This window comes from Bubalus kerabau, chromosome 4 (genome assembly GCF_029407905.1).
Source record: "Bubalus kerabau isolate K-KA32 ecotype Philippines breed swamp buffalo chromosome 4, PCC_UOA_SB_1v2, whole genome shotgun sequence".
In the NCBI taxonomy this organism is placed as follows: Eukaryota; Metazoa; Chordata; class Mammalia; order Artiodactyla; family Bovidae; genus Bubalus; species Bubalus kerabau.
The window spans coordinates 180,625,192-180,643,222 of NC_073627.1; the positions used below are offsets into that span (position 1 = coordinate 180,625,192).

General features: G+C 46.9%; 1 protein-coding gene across 1 annotated transcript in view; it reads right to left on the reverse strand.

The window, feature by feature from the left end:
- DCDC2C (doublecortin domain containing 2C) overlaps window positions 1-18,031 on the reverse strand; it is a 61,004-nt gene that overhangs the window by 7,776 nt on the left and 35,197 nt on the right. The window contains exons 7-10 of the mRNA XM_055579793.1: window positions 16,608-16,734; window positions 13,470-13,570; window positions 11,927-11,992; window positions 6,068-6,109 (exon numbers count right to left, since the gene is read on the reverse strand). Of these exons, the coding sequence (XP_055435768.1) occupies window positions 6,068-6,109; window positions 11,927-11,992; window positions 13,470-13,570; window positions 16,608-16,734 (336 nt within the window). The remainder of the gene's footprint in view (window positions 1-6,067; window positions 6,110-11,926; window positions 11,993-13,469; window positions 13,571-16,607; window positions 16,735-18,031) is intronic.

Here is an 18,031-nt window from a genome sequence, read left to right on the forward strand (position 1 = left end):
TGCCACGGACTCCTCTCCTTCAAATATCAATATAGACAAACCCTGAAAATGAATAAATAAGAAACATGCCTTGACTTGAACCACTATTACACGGTCTCGTGGGTAGTAACTCTGTGTGAGCTCAACAGTAAACCTCAGCTTTGAATCCCAAGGACCCGGCTACTTCTTATCTTAGCTCTCTCTCAGGGAAAAGCTGCCAGGACCACAGAAAATTCATGGAATCAAGACAAAGCGCCCCAAACAATCTCATTTGTCAATTCAACGTTCCTGTGGACCTTCCAGCCCCTCTCCTCTTCATGTTTCTGATTTTCTTCCCACTAAAACTACTCATGGAAAAGATAGTTTTTCTTCCAAAATATGGCTATTAATTTCTGGCAGCTAAGTTCTGAATTCACCTACAAGCATCTTTCCAGAAAGTGGTTGGTACAAGCAGCCAATAAAGCTTTCTCAGAAATGAAAATTTTAAATGTTACTTTTTGCTTCCAAAAATTATATGTATGGCCCTGTCTACATTACACAGGTCTAAATCCTAGGTTTTTTGGTCCCTTACAGAAACATTGTAGATGGACCACATACTAATAATTCTCATAATTAAAAGTAAGTCAGGTCCCTAACCATCATTTCTAACAGTGGCATAAACTCAACAAAAGTGTTTGGAGGGAGCCCACCATGTGAAAAGACAGATCAGTTCATCTGTGTCTGTTTTGTTATCAAACATTAATTCAATACCTCCGCTTCAATAACGCAGAGCATTTCACAGAATATATGCCTGCAGCTGGGATGAAGATAAAGCATTTTTATTCAACAGTGAACATTTCTCTTTCTGCTTGAATCCAGAGGAACCTCCTATGTATAGAGGAATCCAAGCTTTATTTTTCTGAAGCTGTAATTCTCTAAATCTTTTAGTTCACCAAAGCCCAATTAGCACTGGTGACTTACACTTAGCCTTTGAAACTCCACTGCTGCTCAGTGCTAACCTTGCCTCTTAGGGGAGGGATAAAACACTCAGCTATAGTGACAAAGTGCTATAAAATAATACAAGGGGAAAAATGGTAAAGACACGGGGCAGGCAACGAATTTCAAAAATCAATTCATTTGGTCACAAAAATCCTGAGTCAGAGACAACGAGAGATCAAACACTCCCCAGCTTTATTGGCATTTCTGGCAAAGGGAATTAAATGAAATCCCTCTGCCAATTGCCTGATAAAGCAGATAACAAGGGTAAGTTACTGTTTTGGATTCACTGTGCATTTTATTTCAGCAAGATGCTTCAAATGTGTTTTCATCAGTAGCTGCAGGTAATGGGAAATGCCTCACGTTCTGAGCCCAGCACTTGTTAAGTGTATTCAATCACTTATATGTGATTTATGCCAATGGAGAGAAACTGCTACTTGATTTTTTAAAGGTGTTTCTGTCTTATTACTCATTTTACAGTTAGAAACTTATCAAGTTACTTTTCTGATCTGATCTCATCAGCCCACGCAGCCCACGTAAAGCAGAGCTACACACAACATTTCTTTCAAAACCCCTCATCCTAGGAGGATTTGATCCACAACATTATTTACTGTGGAGTCATAATAACAAGAAAACCAAAATGCAAAACTGAACACGACTCTTTAAAAAAAAAAAAAGCACAAAACATTTATCTGCTGCTGCTGCTGCTAAGTCGCTTCAGTCGTGTCCGACTCTGTGCGACCCCATAGACGGCAGCCCACCAGGGTCCCCCATCCCTGGGATTCTCCAGGCAAGAACACTGGAGTGGGTTGCCATTTCCTTTTCCAATGCATGAAAGTGAAAAGTGAAAGTGAAGTCGCTCAGTCGTGTCCGACTCTTCGGGACCCCATGGACTGCAGCCCACCAGGGTCCTCCGTCCATGGAATTTTCAAGGCAAGAGTACTGGAGTGGGGCGCCACTGCCTTCTCCAGGGCACTGCTTCTAGTTCAACACTACTAACAGAACACTATTAACAGAACATTTTTGGACAAGAAGATTAAACTCTAAAGTCCACTGCACGTGCAGAATCCAAGCCTTGCCCTTGACGAGCTTCCATTAATTCCAGCCTAGGGCAGTAACCTACAGACAAAATGACCCTCAGTGCTGCCTTCTCAAATCAGACCCCAGACAGCAGATTCCCAGTTTAGGCTTGTGTCCTAAATGTTCCAATTTATAAACATCAAGATTTTAACAGAACAAGCAACACCCCAAGGAATAAATTTAAATAGATGTGAGCTCTATTTATGCGTTGCTGGGTACTGTTTCACTCTTGCTTTTCCAATGGGCTAAATTACAAATGCGTTAAAGTCAGACAAAATCTGCTATTTTTCCATCACGTTGACAGCACTTAATGCTCCACAGGTTTTGAGGTCTGGTCCAGCTTTGCCTTTAACACACATTTGAAGGGACTTCAACTTGATCTAGTCATACATAGTGAAAGTGAAAGTCGCTCAGTCGTGTCCGACTCTTTGCGACTCCATGGACTATACAGCGCATGGAATTCTCCAGGCTGGAATACTGGAGTGGGTAGCCATTCCCTTTTCCAGGGGATCTTCCCAACCCAGGGATCAAAGGGGGGTCTCCTGCATTGCAGGCAGATTCTCTACCAGCTGAGCTACCAGGGAAGCCCACATATAACGTTGTCATAAAACATACAAAATGCACCTCTACATCTCATATGTTTTATGTGATGAAACATCTCATAAATCAATGAATATATGTGCTAAAAATCTTATCTAGGAAGTGTTTTATGATGGATAGCACACTTATTATCAAAGTATACTTGATTTTTGAAGCCTTTGGAAAACTTTTCACAATTATCATTTATCTTCTTTCATGCTTTGCACCTAGAACCTGTCCTGTGGCAGCCAGTCTGGATGGCTGTCGGTCAAGAGGGGTCATGTGTTCTGATCACGTCCTATGGAGCAGAAACAAACCAGACCACCGACCTGCACGCCAGGGCGTCCGAGTGCCTTTGCCGGGGTTTGGTTTCAGTTATTATCAGCCGACACAGGACAGACCAGAGTGATTTCACGACTACTTAAAGTTTTAAACTTCAGTTTCCATTTTTAATGTATTACTGGATAAACTATTCTATCCATTTAGAGTTGACCCTTGGAGTGGGGCTCAGGGGGCCATTCCTGATGCAGATAAAAATCCGAGCGTAACTAGTAGTTGGCCCTTCACATAGGGGGTCCCTCCCCATCCGAGGGTCCACACCCGCAGCTGCAAATGAGCACGGGGCTCCTGCAGTGGGGGGATATTTACTACTGAACAGACCCGCATGTAAATAGACCCCTGCAGTTCAAGGGTTGACTGTACTTCCCTAACACTAATATTTCTTTATAATCACATATATATCCAGTGAGAAATCAATAGAACATTTATTCTAGTAAAAGAGAAGTAAAACTGCTGGTGTGAAATTAACTGATCAAAACAAATGACACCCAAGATGATACCCAAGAAGTGAAACCAACGTTGCTCTGGAAGGATTCCATACAAGCACCTGATTCGTCTGTCATTTTGTGGGGGCAGGGTATTCTTTTTATGTGAATGGCAGCTTTGCTCAAAATGTTTGTATTTATTCCAAATAAATAAAATCACCATTCTGAAGTATATTGGAAAATAAAGTAAATTCTGATAATATCCTCAATACTGATTCATAGTACTTGTTAAAATAATACTTTTCTATTATCAGCAGAATCATGGTTCCTTTAATATGCTACATAAAAAAATAAACGGAAAATAGTCTTAAGAATATACACAAAAGTGAAAACAGATTCTAAACAGGAATTCAATGATTTCACTTTTTTTTTATTAGTATCTGCTAATAATTCTACAAGAATACTCAACTCTTTATAGTTTTGTAAAGTATTCTTAATTTTAAAACATGAGATAGCATAGAAGAAGATTCAATTTAAAAATACAATTAATGCTAACTATGAGTAAGGATGGAGAAGGCAATGGCACCCCACTCCAGTACTCTTGCCTGGAAAATCCCATGGACAGAGGAGCCTGGTAGGCTGCAGTCCATGGGGTCGCTAAGAGTCGGACACGACTGAGCGACTTCACTTTCACTTTCATGCATTGGAAAAGGAAATGGCAACCCACTCGTGTTCTCACCTGGAGAATCCCAGGGACGGGGGATCCTAATGGGCTGCCGTCTGTGGGGTCGCACAGAGTCGGACACGACTGAAGCGACTTAGCAGCAGCAGCATGAGTAAGGCATTGTATATGCCTGATGCTGACAAAAATGAAAATATAAAGTCAAATTCCCACTTCCAAGGACTTGAAACCTCTGCTAGAAACCACAATGAGACTGGAGAATAGCAGTAATGACTGCTATAATTAACTCTCAACCCACTGTGTCAGGCTTTTTAAGAATAATTCTAATCTCCATACTGACTTCACAGGTTAAAAATTCCCAACTTTACAAACAAAGAAGCTGGGGCTCAGGGAAGTGAAATTGTGTTCAGGACACAGTTTATACACGTTCAAGGTCTGCATTCTTCATCCACTGTGTTTGGTTAAACATTCTGATTAAAAGAGCAAGTAACACCTACACCAAATGAATGGTAAATTTCCCAGAGAATCACCGGACACTGAAAGCCAAGTGGATGTGACTTCAGTTTTCGGGGACATCAGGGTGAACACACAATGTGATCTTTTCTGCACAGGCTGGTCACTGAGGGGTCTTCCCTAAGGACATTCCAAAGGACAGAATGCTGGACAAAACCGATCACACTGCTTTTAATGAGAGAGCTAAGAGAGGGAAAACCCAGTGCCCACTTCCAACTGGAAAACATGTGCTTTCATTATTTAGCTTCAACATAAATCGCATAAACCTCATTTTAAATATAAATATACTTTTCAAGAACTTTCAAATCCACTCTCACAATTGATTCTTTCGAGGAAAGTAAACCTGTAAATGTACGATAATCGTCGATTGAACGAATGGGGTTCAGAGAGGGAAAATTACTTAACAAAGGGCACTTGCTAATTAACAGAAACATCAAAACTGGAGTCTGGTGCCCTCTAACTCGGCTGCTTGTAGAAATATGTTCACACATGGAACTGCAGCTCATGTGCGCCCTCTCCCCGAAGCTGTCAGGATTCTCCCACAATTGGCTATTTCTACTCATATACATAAAAAGCGTAGCCTCGAGCATATTTTATCCACATATTCACTAATCCTGGAGGTTAATTTGGTGATAAACTTCTGAACAACAGACTTGCAGCAGAGGAAACAGACTCTGAAACGTCAAGGGGTCTTCCCAAGGTCACACAGGGTGAGTGATGGATGAGCTGATGTGATGTCAAAGTTCAGGTGGCTTCCAGGTGCTGGTTTTGATTAGGTACCTTCCCAAATATTAGTATTTATGGCCCAAAGTATTACTATTTATGGCTCAGGTATTTTTTTTATGGAGTGATGAGGAGACTAAGCGAACTTAGGAATAGGTAAATAAATTCTTATGTACTCAGACGAAAATCATTATGATCATGTAATCATTTAACAAATAACGAGGAGACCTTGACTCTACCTAGGACACAGCTACTGGAGAGGAACGCCATGGAACCGGACGCGCCATCGCCCGCCACGTGGGGCCAGCTGCTCGGCCAGAGCCCTGCTTTCCCAGGGGCCGTGAGCCTCGTGGTTTGGGAGCCCTTCCTCCCCTGATGTCCCCAGCCTGTGGACACGTTCATCCTGAGCCTGACAGTGCGGAGCATTCCTGGCTCCCTGGACAACCCAGGGGGGTGTCTCCGGGTGTCTGAAGGCAGATAACTTGGGGTAGGGGGGAGGCATCTCCTGATACATGACCCTAAATTAGGAGTCTTCCCTCCCCTGTTTTTATTTGCTTTTACAGCGGATCCATCCACCTGCTTGAAATGTCTTCACATTTCCTTTCCTCTGAGTTGGTTTTCTGCCTCTAGAGAACAGAGCTATGGTGGATGATGGAGACGCAGATGTTATATTCTAAGAAGCACCTGACAAGGTTTGGGAATCCTTTGATTATCTTGTTAGGTATGTCTTCAGAATAGGAAACACAAAACTACAGAATCTGTTGATACAAACCTTCCTTTCATTATCTTCATAAAGATTTTCATCTTCTTTTTCCTATTGTTAAAAAAATAAATATAAGAATCAACTATCTGCAAGAAGGATATTGTCAAATACATCCTTAATCTCCCAAACTCCTCTCACCTTCCCGGTTGGGTCAGATTCTTTCCTGTTCTAAGTATCACTCGGGGGCTGGGTCTAAGCCTTGACCACCCTGGCTACCACTGCTGGGATCCTCTTTCCCTTCCGTTTGGTCAGCGCTACCCCTTCCCCACTCTAAACTCTTTATTTTTGTGTGCCCCTTGCTACATATTTTAACACAAAATACAGAACATTATATGCCCAGTTGCACCTTGATTTTTTTCACCTAATATAATATTCTGGAGCCCCCAACCTCAGTACACACGTGTCTGTCTTACTGTTTTTACAGCTGCAGTGTTTTCCATTGTATGGATGAAGCGTAAATTAATCAACCAACCCCAAAGGATGAATATCTCTTTTGTTTCTATTTCTGAGTATATTATATCTGTGGGATTTATTTATGAGTATATCTGTGAGATATTTCTAGCTATGGGAATGATGATTTAAAAATGTGCAGAGTTAATTTTTATAGGAAGAGCAAAATTCCCTTCCCAAAAGGCTGCACCATCTACCTTTGACCCTGTTAAGAAGCATTTCAACCTCCCTGCATCATCCCAGCCCTGGAAACTGTCAACCTGATTTTTAAAATAAACTCACCATTTCTTGTTTGTATTTCTTTAAATAGGAATAATGTGGATATATTTTCTTACATCTTTCATTGATTTGTATTCTTCCCTGTGAATTTCCTGTCTCATTTACCTTTCTTTTATGGGCTTATATTAATGACCTAATGAACTCTTTGTAAATTAATAAAATTTGCCTTGCAAATAGTTTCTTCCATATTTTGGCTGACTTTTGACTTTATGGTATTTTCCGAAGAGGATTTAATTTTCATGTAGAGAAAGGTCAAGGCTTAGATGACTTCTTAAGATGTAGTCTCTGGAGACTCACTGCATATCTGGCTTCATTTGTAGTTCTCTCTGTTGGGAATCACTTCTTGGCCCCAGCTTTGCCACAGCCCCGCCTCTAGGCCAACTAGACAATAGGCATCTCCTGTGCTCAAGGTTCTCAATCAGATTCAAGACCAGTTGCTCCTGCCTGCCGGGCGATGTGAGAGTTGTTAAGAATATAGTAAAATAAAGTCTTCACAAAACTTACTGTCAGAGGACACAGCAGAAGCACTCAAATAACTCTAAGAAGAGCCGACCTGTGATTCAGATGGTGTGAGAAATACAAGCAAAACACCACTGGGGGTCATGGAGGAAGAGCCACCAGCTCTTGCTGAAGGACCCAAAAAGCTTAATGAGGATGTTGGTTTTAGTAAGGAGCCTTGGAGGGTGGGAGAAACTTGAAATGGCGGTGATGAGGTTGTTGTTCAGTTCATTGTGTTGTTCAGATACAACTTGTCCAGCTCTTTGTGATCCATGGACTGCAGCACGCCAGGCCTCCCTGTCCTTCACCAACTCCCGGAGCTTGCTCAAACACATGCCCATCGAGTAGGTGACGCCATCCAACCATCTCATCCTCTGTCGTCCCCTTCTCCTCCTGCCTTCAGTCTTTCCCAGCATCAGGGTCTTTTCCAATGAGTTGGCTCTTCGAATCAAGTGGCCAAAGGGCAGTAGAAAGTGCCAGAATAACCTCCATGGAGAGCACCCAAAATATTAACGTCAACCTGTCTCCCTCCCCACTCCATGGATACACAAAATTACCCAGGACATATTTAAACAGATAACCCTTTTGAAGGCAGGAAAAACTTTTAAAAAATCAATTAAAAGGTTGATTATCCATAACTCAGAGTTAGATATAAAGGCTTAGAGTCCCAGAGGCTGAACAATTCCTGTGCGAACCTGCCTGCAGACCACTCTGAACTCTTCCCAGGGTGCAGAATTCCTGCCAGGCCAGAGAGCCCTAAACACATGGTCTGTGACTTCATCTTCACATTCCTTTGGAAAGGGACTGAATCTTTCTAAACTTTTAGACAATGTTTTACAAACTTAGCAGGCAGCACTTATGAGTGCTGCCTGCTCATGAAATGCCTTATGGTGGATGGAGCCAAACAAATCAGCCACGAGGACGGGAGAGATCGCAGCCCTCCTCGATTCTGATGGTTCTCAAGCACCCAATTTAATTAAAAACATGTGTCAGGAACACAGCTTGAGATAGATAAAGGGGGGAAAGTACACACATCATCTTTATAAATTCACAGAAGAGTTTTCCAAATTAGCTAATTAACATTGATAAGATCCCAACTTTTTAAGAAGGAAAATATTTTTAAAGTGTCAGGTGTGGGCAAAGTTGTCCTGACTGTAACTAACATTTTTAAAGCATCCTAAGGATGTAGCTGTGCTACACTGCTAACATACTTCACATCCCTGAACTTACTGGTATGATGAATTAAGTACAGGAAAATAAACAGTCAAAACAGCAAGTCTCATGCTATATATTAATATGCTTTATCCTAAAAATTTTCAATAAAATGAAATAGAAACCCTTGTGATCCAACATCAGAAACATAATCTATATTTCTAAATATTGTTCATCAGTTCAGTTCAGTCACTCAGTTGGGTCCAACTCTTTCTGACCCCATGGACTGCAGCACTCCAGGCTTCCTTTCCATCACTAACTCTGGGAGCCAATTCAAACTCATGTCCATCACATCGGTGATGCCATCCAACCATCTCATCCTCTGTCATCCCCTTCTCCTCCTGCCCTCAATCTTTCCCAGCATCAGGGTCTTTTCCAATGAGTCAGTTCCTCTCATCAGGTGGGCCAAGGTACTGGAGCTTCAGTTTCAACATCAGTCCTTCCAATGAATATTCAAGACTGATCTCCTTTAGGATGGACTGGTTGGATCTCCTTGCAGTCCAAGGGACTCTCAAGAGTCTTCTCCAACACCACAGTTCAAAAGCATCAATTCTTCAGCACTCACCTTTCTTTTTAGTCCAACTCTCACGTCCACACATGACTACTGGAAAAACCATAGCTTTGACTAGACGGACCTTTGTTGGTAAAGTAATATCTCTGCTTTTTAATATGCTGTCTAGGTTGGTCATAGCTTTTCTTGTGTTTTGTTCATAACAATATGCTATCCTACAGCTTAGCACGGTCATTACCATTTTATCCCAGGATCACACAGTTCGGTTTAAGCAACTGAGTCACAGGCAAGGTGAAACAATTTCATCGAATTTATGAAGCACCTACTGTGTATAAGACACTGTCCTAGACACCATAAAGGATGCATATCAGCCCCTCAGGATTTCACCATCAGTTTGGGGAGGGTGATCAAGCCAGAAACCTATATATCCAAAACGTCAAATAAACATTACAAGGTCGATTTTTCAAATGAACAGACAAATGCAATGCCAAGAAAAAACCCAGTCCACTGAGAGCAGATAGATCACACAGCCTCTTGGCCAGGAAGTGTGGAGTATTATTTCTTCTCATTAGCGTTACTAGCTACTGCAATGCTTATACGATGCTTGCTCTGTTTGTGATCCCATAAGAACACGGGCTAGATTTCCGGGGTGACAACCTTCAACCTCAGAGGCCTTCCACACCAGTGGGGTTTTTGATCATCTCGTGCTGGAGCCGAGACGAGTCGTGAGCACCAAACAGGACTGAAACATCCGCAGCCTCACACACGAGTAAGCCAGCACCCAGCGCCACACAGCGCCCGTCCTGGAAGCCCGGTGCAGGGAGTGGGCCCTCCGAGGGGCAGGACGCAGCCAACCCGCTCCCTGGGGAGCAGGAGAGGCCAACTGTAGAGCGATCGAAACAGGGTTCAGAGCCCAGCACCCTGCTTCCTGGCTGCCGGCATGGTAGACTCGCTCACGTCTCTCTGTCTCACTGGGTTTGAGTCTATAAAGCGGGGCTGATGCCACCTGGAAGAGCGACGTGTGGCTGAGCTGGTGTGAGAGTCCCAGCACCGTGCCCGCCCCCCAGGCAGAGCTCCGTGGAGATGCGTCGGCCCCATCCAGCCCTTCTGCCCGACTTAAGTCATCCTGTTTGGGCTCCTTATCACCTTCCTGCCCCAAAGCTCAGGTCCTTAGCCCAGATATGAACAAGCGAGGTGCTTGTGTTTGCCGTTACCCCAGTGATACTGCTGGCACTGAGAAAGTCACTTTGATACGTGCCAAGCAATGGTCTCCTGCCTGAAGTCAGCTGCTAAAGCACAAGCTGCCCCCAGAGGCCCGAGGAGATGTATCTGCAGAACAAGTCAGTAAGGCAGAGATGGCTTCCGACAGTGTGCAGACCTCCAGGCGACGGTACAAACTCAGTGCAGACGAAACACGGATGCCGTGTTCCCATTAAACTGCGACATTCTGTTACTCCGCGACTTGATCCTAACAGCACCCTTTCCTCCAGGGCCCTAGCGCAAACAGGGGACCCTTGGCCCCTGGTCACCCAGGGCCCTGGGACAGACGCCCTCCCGCCCCAGACACAGCCTTACACTCGTCACCCGCCATGAGCATCCTCGTAATACCCGCCACCTGCATCTGAAAGGCTTCCCTAAGGGTCTGGACACAGTGTGTCTTTCCCTGAATGCTGCCTCCTGGTCAGAAATAGTTAAGACTGTAAGGAAGGAAAAAAGATCATTTGAAAGATTATTACCTCTAGCTGTCTGTTTCAGATCATAAACTTGCTCAGGTTGAAAAACCTGAACCAGCTTCCTGAGGACCCACGTCCTTTCCCACAAATGCCCCTTTCTACGACGTGCAAGAACCAGGGGCCAACTCTGGCTCCAGCACCCCACAGTCCGCCACCTTGGAGTCACTGCTCCCCCTTCCCATGCATGGAGCCCAGAATGCGGGGTAAGTTTCAGAGCAGGAGACAGTTGCCTGCAGGGCCATCACACTGCGGATTGGCTCATATTCTGTCATCAGAACACGCTCAGACTTGATACCCCACATGTGTTACACAACCTCCTGCCTGGGACCAAGAATTTAAGAAGAAGCCACCTTGAAAAAAATCTAGGGATAGAATTTTTGAAACAAATTCCCAAAATCTGTTTCTCAGCTCCACAGACTGTACATTTAAAGAGAATTTTGTCTTGAATGTTCTCACCACACACACACGTCTCTGTTGATCAGCTGGATTATGGTGATCATTTCACAATCGATAACAATTTGATATATCAAATTGTGCACCTTAAAAATAGACAGTCTTTAGTTGTCAAATATCTCTCGATTAAAAAAGTTAAAATAGAAGGGCATCCTTTTTGTTTTCCCAGGACGCACATTTCATACAGATCAGTCACGTGATCTCACCACTTACTACAGGAGGACACAGGCTGCGTGCACCGATGGCAGATCTGAAGCACCTGGACCGGAAAGAGGAAATCCAGACCACGCAGAGCGCTCTGAGCTAGCTCACGCTGCCCCACACAGCCTGTGCCACACGCAGCCTCAGCCAAGACTTGGCATTACACCCTGCAAAACCGACGCCCGGGGCGCTCAGAACAATGGAGCCCCCCACACCTCCCTTCTAAACATGCACCTTGAGAGTTATTGGGGGAAAAGCTCTTCAGTCTGTGACCGGAAATACAGCAAAGGGCAATTAGGATTCGTGTGGAACCATGAACTCTACGCCTGCAATTTCTGACACACAGGAGACCTGAGGTGAGTACAGCCCGCCCGGAAGACACACACTCTGGTCGAACGACTCTACCCTGGGGTGACTTGGCTCTCCAACCCTTGTCCCATCCAATGGGCGCGCCACCCAGCGCGTTACAAGGATGAGGGGGTGCCGTAGACTCAGGCTGGGCGGTACAAAACAAATGGGGAATTAACTCACCCTGTTGCCTTCAAAATCAGTGTGTCTGTTTGTCTCTTCAGCGTCTTTGACGATCTCGGCTGGTGTCTGGGGAGAAAAGACACCACACGCTGGATTTAGTCACAGTCAACCTGCGTCACAGTCCTTCCAAGCCGCAAAGAGCGGGTGAAGCCCTGTGACCTCCTGATATTGTATGGGCAGAGACAAAAGCCACCCTTTTCCCCACAGAGGTTTCTTCACACCCAGGATGGCATCTGCTCTGCGTTTTTACCTTTGGCTGTGCCAACGAATGCCAACCTCTGTAATAAAACTGCTGGGAAAAATGTTAAGAGACACTGCAAATGCCCTTTGGGTAAAAAGGAGAGACTGGTCACTGCAGACCCTCTGCAGTTCCCAGCGTACCTGTGGGGACCCCGAACAGCACACTCCTCCAGGTCCAAGAGACTGCCTGGCCCTGCTCCCTCCAAGGCCATGGGCACACTACTCTGTGTGGGTACCTTCCTGGTGGTCACAGCTTGTTGGCAAAAGGCAATGAACTGTTGCAGTTGGTGCCCTGGGGCCCCTCTCCACTCTGGGAAAATCGTGTATCCTGGGGTCAAAATCAAAGGCTCCCACGGAGGCTCCTGGGGCAGACGAGGGCCTCCCAAAGTCAGCCAGCCAGGAGACTCCAACCCCTGGTGCTCCCACGACCTCAGAGGCAGAAAGGGCACGAGGTCAAGTGGACACTGGCCTTTGAGGCTTCTGCCTGGACATGTCATGTGTCATCGGGGACGGCAGGTCATGTAGCCACACCTGACGTAAAGTGAGGGGACAAGTGACATGACCGACGCTAGCGCTGAGCCCCGAGGGCCCGACAGCTCCTGCCAGCTGATCCCGGACGGGCAGCCCTTGGCTTCTGCTCCTGTGCAGGAGCCCGGCCTCGGGGTCAGCCCCTCAGCCAGCTCATCTGTCCGCTCCTCTCCTCTGGGGGCCACGTGGGGCTTCATCTCCTTCCTCCGTGAAGCCAGGAGGAAGGGAACGGGGAGCGAGGGTCCAGGGCGTGCCAGGCCCTGGACGGGACACTTCCACATGCACGACGTCACTTGGTGGCCATGCTGACCAGCTCGGTGACGCCACCTCACCGCAGGGACCGGAGGCTGAGGCCGGAGAGCAGGAAGCTAGGAAGGGACAGATCCCTGGTTCCCGACCACAGGGTCTGAAGACATCACTCATCCCGTCTTTCCACCAGTGATTCCTAGGAGCCTCCTACCTGCCAGGCCTCTGCTGGGAACAGGGGCTACACCAGTAAGCAACACAGACCATCCCACTGGTGTGGAGCTTGCAGCTTAGCGGGGGAAAGACAGGAACCAAAAAAAATGACAAGGCAGAGCATGCAGTCACAAACCTCGATGACGACCAGAGGGTCCTCGTAGCAGGAGAGTCTTGGGGGAAAGATGGGCAGGCAAATGTGAGGCGCAGGATCTGAAGGGTGTTAACCGCAGGGGGCAAAGAACATTCTAGAGGGGCCAGGGAGAGCTTGGGGAGGGGCCGGGGACAAGGGCAGGCCGGGGGAGGGGCCACCCACCCCGTCCACAGGCAGCTCCACACGCACGTCTGGGGCCTCCTTGACTTCCGGGGCTCCTTGGGTCTCCTGGTTAGGAGTCTGCGCTTTAAACACGTCACCATCTGCAGGAAAATAACACAGCGTTTTCAAGCTGACGTGCATTGTACCTTATCTGACCCAAACCAGAGTTACAGCTCAGCGTTCTCAGAGCCTCCTGTGTCGCTGTCAGGCAGCCTGGTCCAGGGACCGCAGAGCCTGCCCACCACCTCCGTTTCCCCACTGCCCTGATCTGCTTTAGTCCAGGTGCTGGGCTTGGTGTCCCTCGACATCTGCACTGTGTCCACGAAGGTCCCGGACCCTGGGAGCCCACCCCTCATGGGCCTTGGGCCAGAGACAGATACAGTGAGCATTCGACAAGTGTGTATCTGGCTCATTCAGTTAGAAATAAATGCAAAGCAACCGCCAGACATCAGCATCAGATTTTAAGGACACGCAGATGTACTCCTTCAAAACATATTCAAGAACTGGGTTTAACTAGGCAGGGGTTGAAGCTGTACATTTGAGCCACTCAACTGAATTGGCAGATAAAATCATGTAATTAGCATTACAACTGGATGTGTTAAAAGCTTACAAAATCCCAAGATTCTTGAAAAGCTTATCCTCATCCTGATCAAAAGCAACAGATGACAGCAAAAAGAAAGAAGGGGGCCAGGCAGTTCCTTCAACATCCAAGAAGACACAGATGTGGCTGCTGACAGGCTCATGATCCAAAATGGGAGGCTGTGTTCGCAGCCCATCCCATTCCTTGGTCGAGAGTCCTGGACCTCCCCACCTCCATGGGCCCATTCTTGCCCTCTCCAGCCCCCGGCCGAGAAGAGCCACCCCCACGCCCTGGGCTGGAGGATGAGGGGCAGAAGAGGAGCGGAAAGAGGCAGGACCCACTGCGTCCCAGATGTTCCTCTAGCTGTGCCTTTGATATTAACACTCATGGCAGTCCTCAAACAAACCCAGAGGGCTCCTTGCAGACACGGAGTGTCCCCAGGTCCCAGGTCCAGCAGGGTGACAGCCGGAGCATGAGTCCCAGGACACCACACTCCTCCCAGAGGGAGGGCATGCCTTGCGCCTGGCCACCCGGGCCAGGCCCACAGGGTATGTCTTCCCAAGAAAGGCTTTACTCAGTGGTTAAATTTTCTATTGCTGCTAATATATTACAGAGTTTCAGGTCATAAAGGCTCAACAGGCTCAGTGATAGCCCCAGAGGGTGGTTCAGGATGGTATGGCCTCGGTGCTCACGCATCTGTCTGGCCCACCAGGCCACAAGCTCCGTGGATGGAAGGAGCATGTCTGAACACCCCCACGTGTCCAGACAGAGCCTGGTGCACCGCAGGACACTGCTTTGTCCTGGGACGGGGAGCACGGGGGTGGGGGGGCACAGCCAGAGAAAAGCATCAGGGAAACAGCCAACGCTGTAGCTTGAAGCACACACAGGAAGCTAAGAAGCAGCAAGCAAAGAGGAGAAAACGGAAGTAATTTTGTGTGGTACTGAGAGCCGAGGGAGAGGACAGCTTTAAGAGAAAGGACTTTCGAACTTGTCAGATGCTGTGGAGAAGGCAAGGGGACCCTGCCTCCAGCCACTCTCCTCTCTCTCCACAGCCAGTCACGGGACTAGGGTCTCCCAAGCATCCATCACACCTACAGCGAACACGGCCACAGATGCGCCTTCTTCAGAGCCTGGACCCCCGTCAGAGCTAATGTCCGTAGTAACAGGAGCACGAACAATACTAGTAACCATAGTGATAACAGTAATAGTGATACTAATAACCGTAGTAACAACAGCACTGATGATAATAGTAACAGTAATACCAGCAACAGTAATACCAACAGTGCCCATAGTAGTGGTAACAGTAGGGCTAGCAACAGCAGTAACAGTAGCACTAGCAATAGTGGTACCTGTGGTACTAACAGTGGTAGTAACAGTAATACTAATAACAGTAGTAACAGTAATAAGAATAGTAAGAACAGTGCGAATAATAGTAGCAACGGTAGCAGCAACAATAGCAGCAATGGTAGCAGTAACAATAGTAGCAACGGTAGCAGCAACGATAGCAGCAACGGTAGCAGTAACAATAGCAGCAACGGTAGCAGCAACGACAGCAGCAACGGTAGCAGCAACGACAGCAGCAACGGTAGCAGCAACGACAGTAGTAACGGTAGCAGTAACAATAGCAGCAACGGTAGCAGCAACGATAGCAGCAACGATAGCAGCAACGGTAGCAGCAACGGTAGCAGCAACGATAGCAGCAATGGTAGCAGTAACGATAGTAGCAACGGTAGCAGCAACGATAGTAGCAACGGTAGCAGCAACGATAGCAGCAATGGTAGCAGCAACGATAGTAGCAACGGCAGCAGCAACGGTGGCAGCCGCAGCAGTGCTGGCAGGGGCAGGGGCAGGGGCACGATGATGGCGGCACCAGTGGTGCTCGCAGTAGTGGTAGCAGTGATGCTCGTAACCGTAGGAGCAGGCCAGCGGTGGCAGTAAGGGTAGCACCAGTAACGGCGGCAGGGCGGTGCTCACAGCGGCGCTGCAGCGGGGAGGCCCCGCGGGGCCCCAGCCCCACCGCTGACAAGGTCAATAGGGATACCAACAGCGCCAGCGGTGGCCGTTGCGGCAACAGCACTAGAAATAGGAGGGGAACTGCAAGGAGCACATTTTAAATCATCTCCTTTTAGAATCACTTCTGAAACGTAGTCTTTTAAAGTCTCTCACGCTCCAAACAGTTCAGACGCCTTCTATGCTCACATTGCCCTCAAAAGGCTGACACGCTTGCCGGCTGTTTTCTGTGTCCATGGCCCTTCAGGGAAAACGTGCCCACCCTGACGTCCAGAGAGACAACAGAATGAGTTCTAAGTCCTGTGTTCATCTTGGGCTTCCTGACAGGACAAGCCCACTGTCCTCAACCGTGGAATTTTGGGTTTTCACTCCCCTCACCACAGCCCTACCTGATAACTGATGTATTAATAAATCGGACAGTTACAGTCAGGATTTTAAATCAGATCGCTGTCAGTCACATCTCTGCAGGATGAAATTGGTCTGGAAAAGCACGTTCTCAACCCGGTAGCATTCTGAATTGCCAGCAGCCGCACGGAATTTCACCTTACCTGCCCCACTCTGGATTAAAGGTTCTGCCTTTGGTTTCTTTTTTCCTTCTTTGGCATAAAACACAGAATCCTGTGCTTTGGGTGAAACGTTGTCTTGTTTATGAGTGTCTTTCACCTTGGGATCCTCCTAAGGTACAAACAATGAATAAAAAGCACATTAAGATGGATGCGTACAGTCCATCTAATCGGTTATTTTGAGAAGAGCCAGGCAAAGTGCACGCTCCTTGGGTGATTTGTGGGAGAGGACCCAGGCACCTCCATGAGCCCCCCCTTCTCGCACCATCTGGACCATGCTGTCCCTACATTTCTCTTCCGTAAAGTGGTGAAAATACTCCTCTCCCTCCTCTGAGGAACACCAGGGGCAGCACCTTGGCAGGAAGGGAAGTGGTTCTCTTCCCAAATGAAGGGGCCGTGCGCCTGGGGGAGGAGGGCCTCCTAGGAGGGCCTGTGTGGGGAGGGGGGGCAGGTCTTCAGGGGTCGCTGGGGCTCTAGAGACACTCCTGCCAGCCTCCAAAAAAGTGCTTCAGCAACAACCACCAAACGGTCGCCACTGGACCCTCAGGGCAGGATAGAGCACCTCTAATCAAAAAAAAAACAAAAACAAAAAAAAACCAATCCCTGGCAGGTGTGTTCGGGTTACAATTGAGGGGTCAGATTTCTAAAAAAAAAAAAAAAAAAGCTATAAACTATAATAACAAAGTGTAACCAGATCACAGTGAGACAAGCTAATTCTGAGCACCATTCCAATTCTACCCATCTTTACATACAAACCACCTTTTTTAGTTCTCCTTTATTCCTTCTTTACTGAAGTATTTGGAAGTGAAGACAGGCAAAACTATACAAATAGATACTTCTTGTGAGTCCTCTATGTCATTTAAGAAAATGTCAAACTAAAACCATGAGCTTGCACCATTTATATATGAAACTATCTGTGCATTATGCAATACCAGAGGTTTCTTCCTTGTGTAAATTACAGTGTGAAAATAGTTCTTCAGCCACATATAGGCACCACGCAAAATCTTTCTACCTATTTTAGGAGGCTCTCCTGCAAGCTGAAACTGTGTTCATAAGTATAGGAAGCAAGGCCTTGGCAGAGCTGGTTTTAGAAACAGAAAATGGTATATGATGTTCGTGTCTTGGAGGCACCTGGAGGCTGGGACTTAGAAAACTTGCTTGCTTCTCCCTGGCATGACTCACAGCTCCTTGTCACAAGCATTTTCCATCTTTGGCCTCTAAGATAAAGACACCATATACTGAGCTTATTATCTCTGAAATAGCACGCAAAGGACAGTGACAAGGAAATATCCCCTCATCCCCTCATTACAAGCGCGCAAAAGCAGAGACGATGCTGAACAAACAGCACAGAGCAACGCGCACCATTGCGGTCAGACACCTGCTCCCGGCGCCTCAGGGGTTCCCGGGGC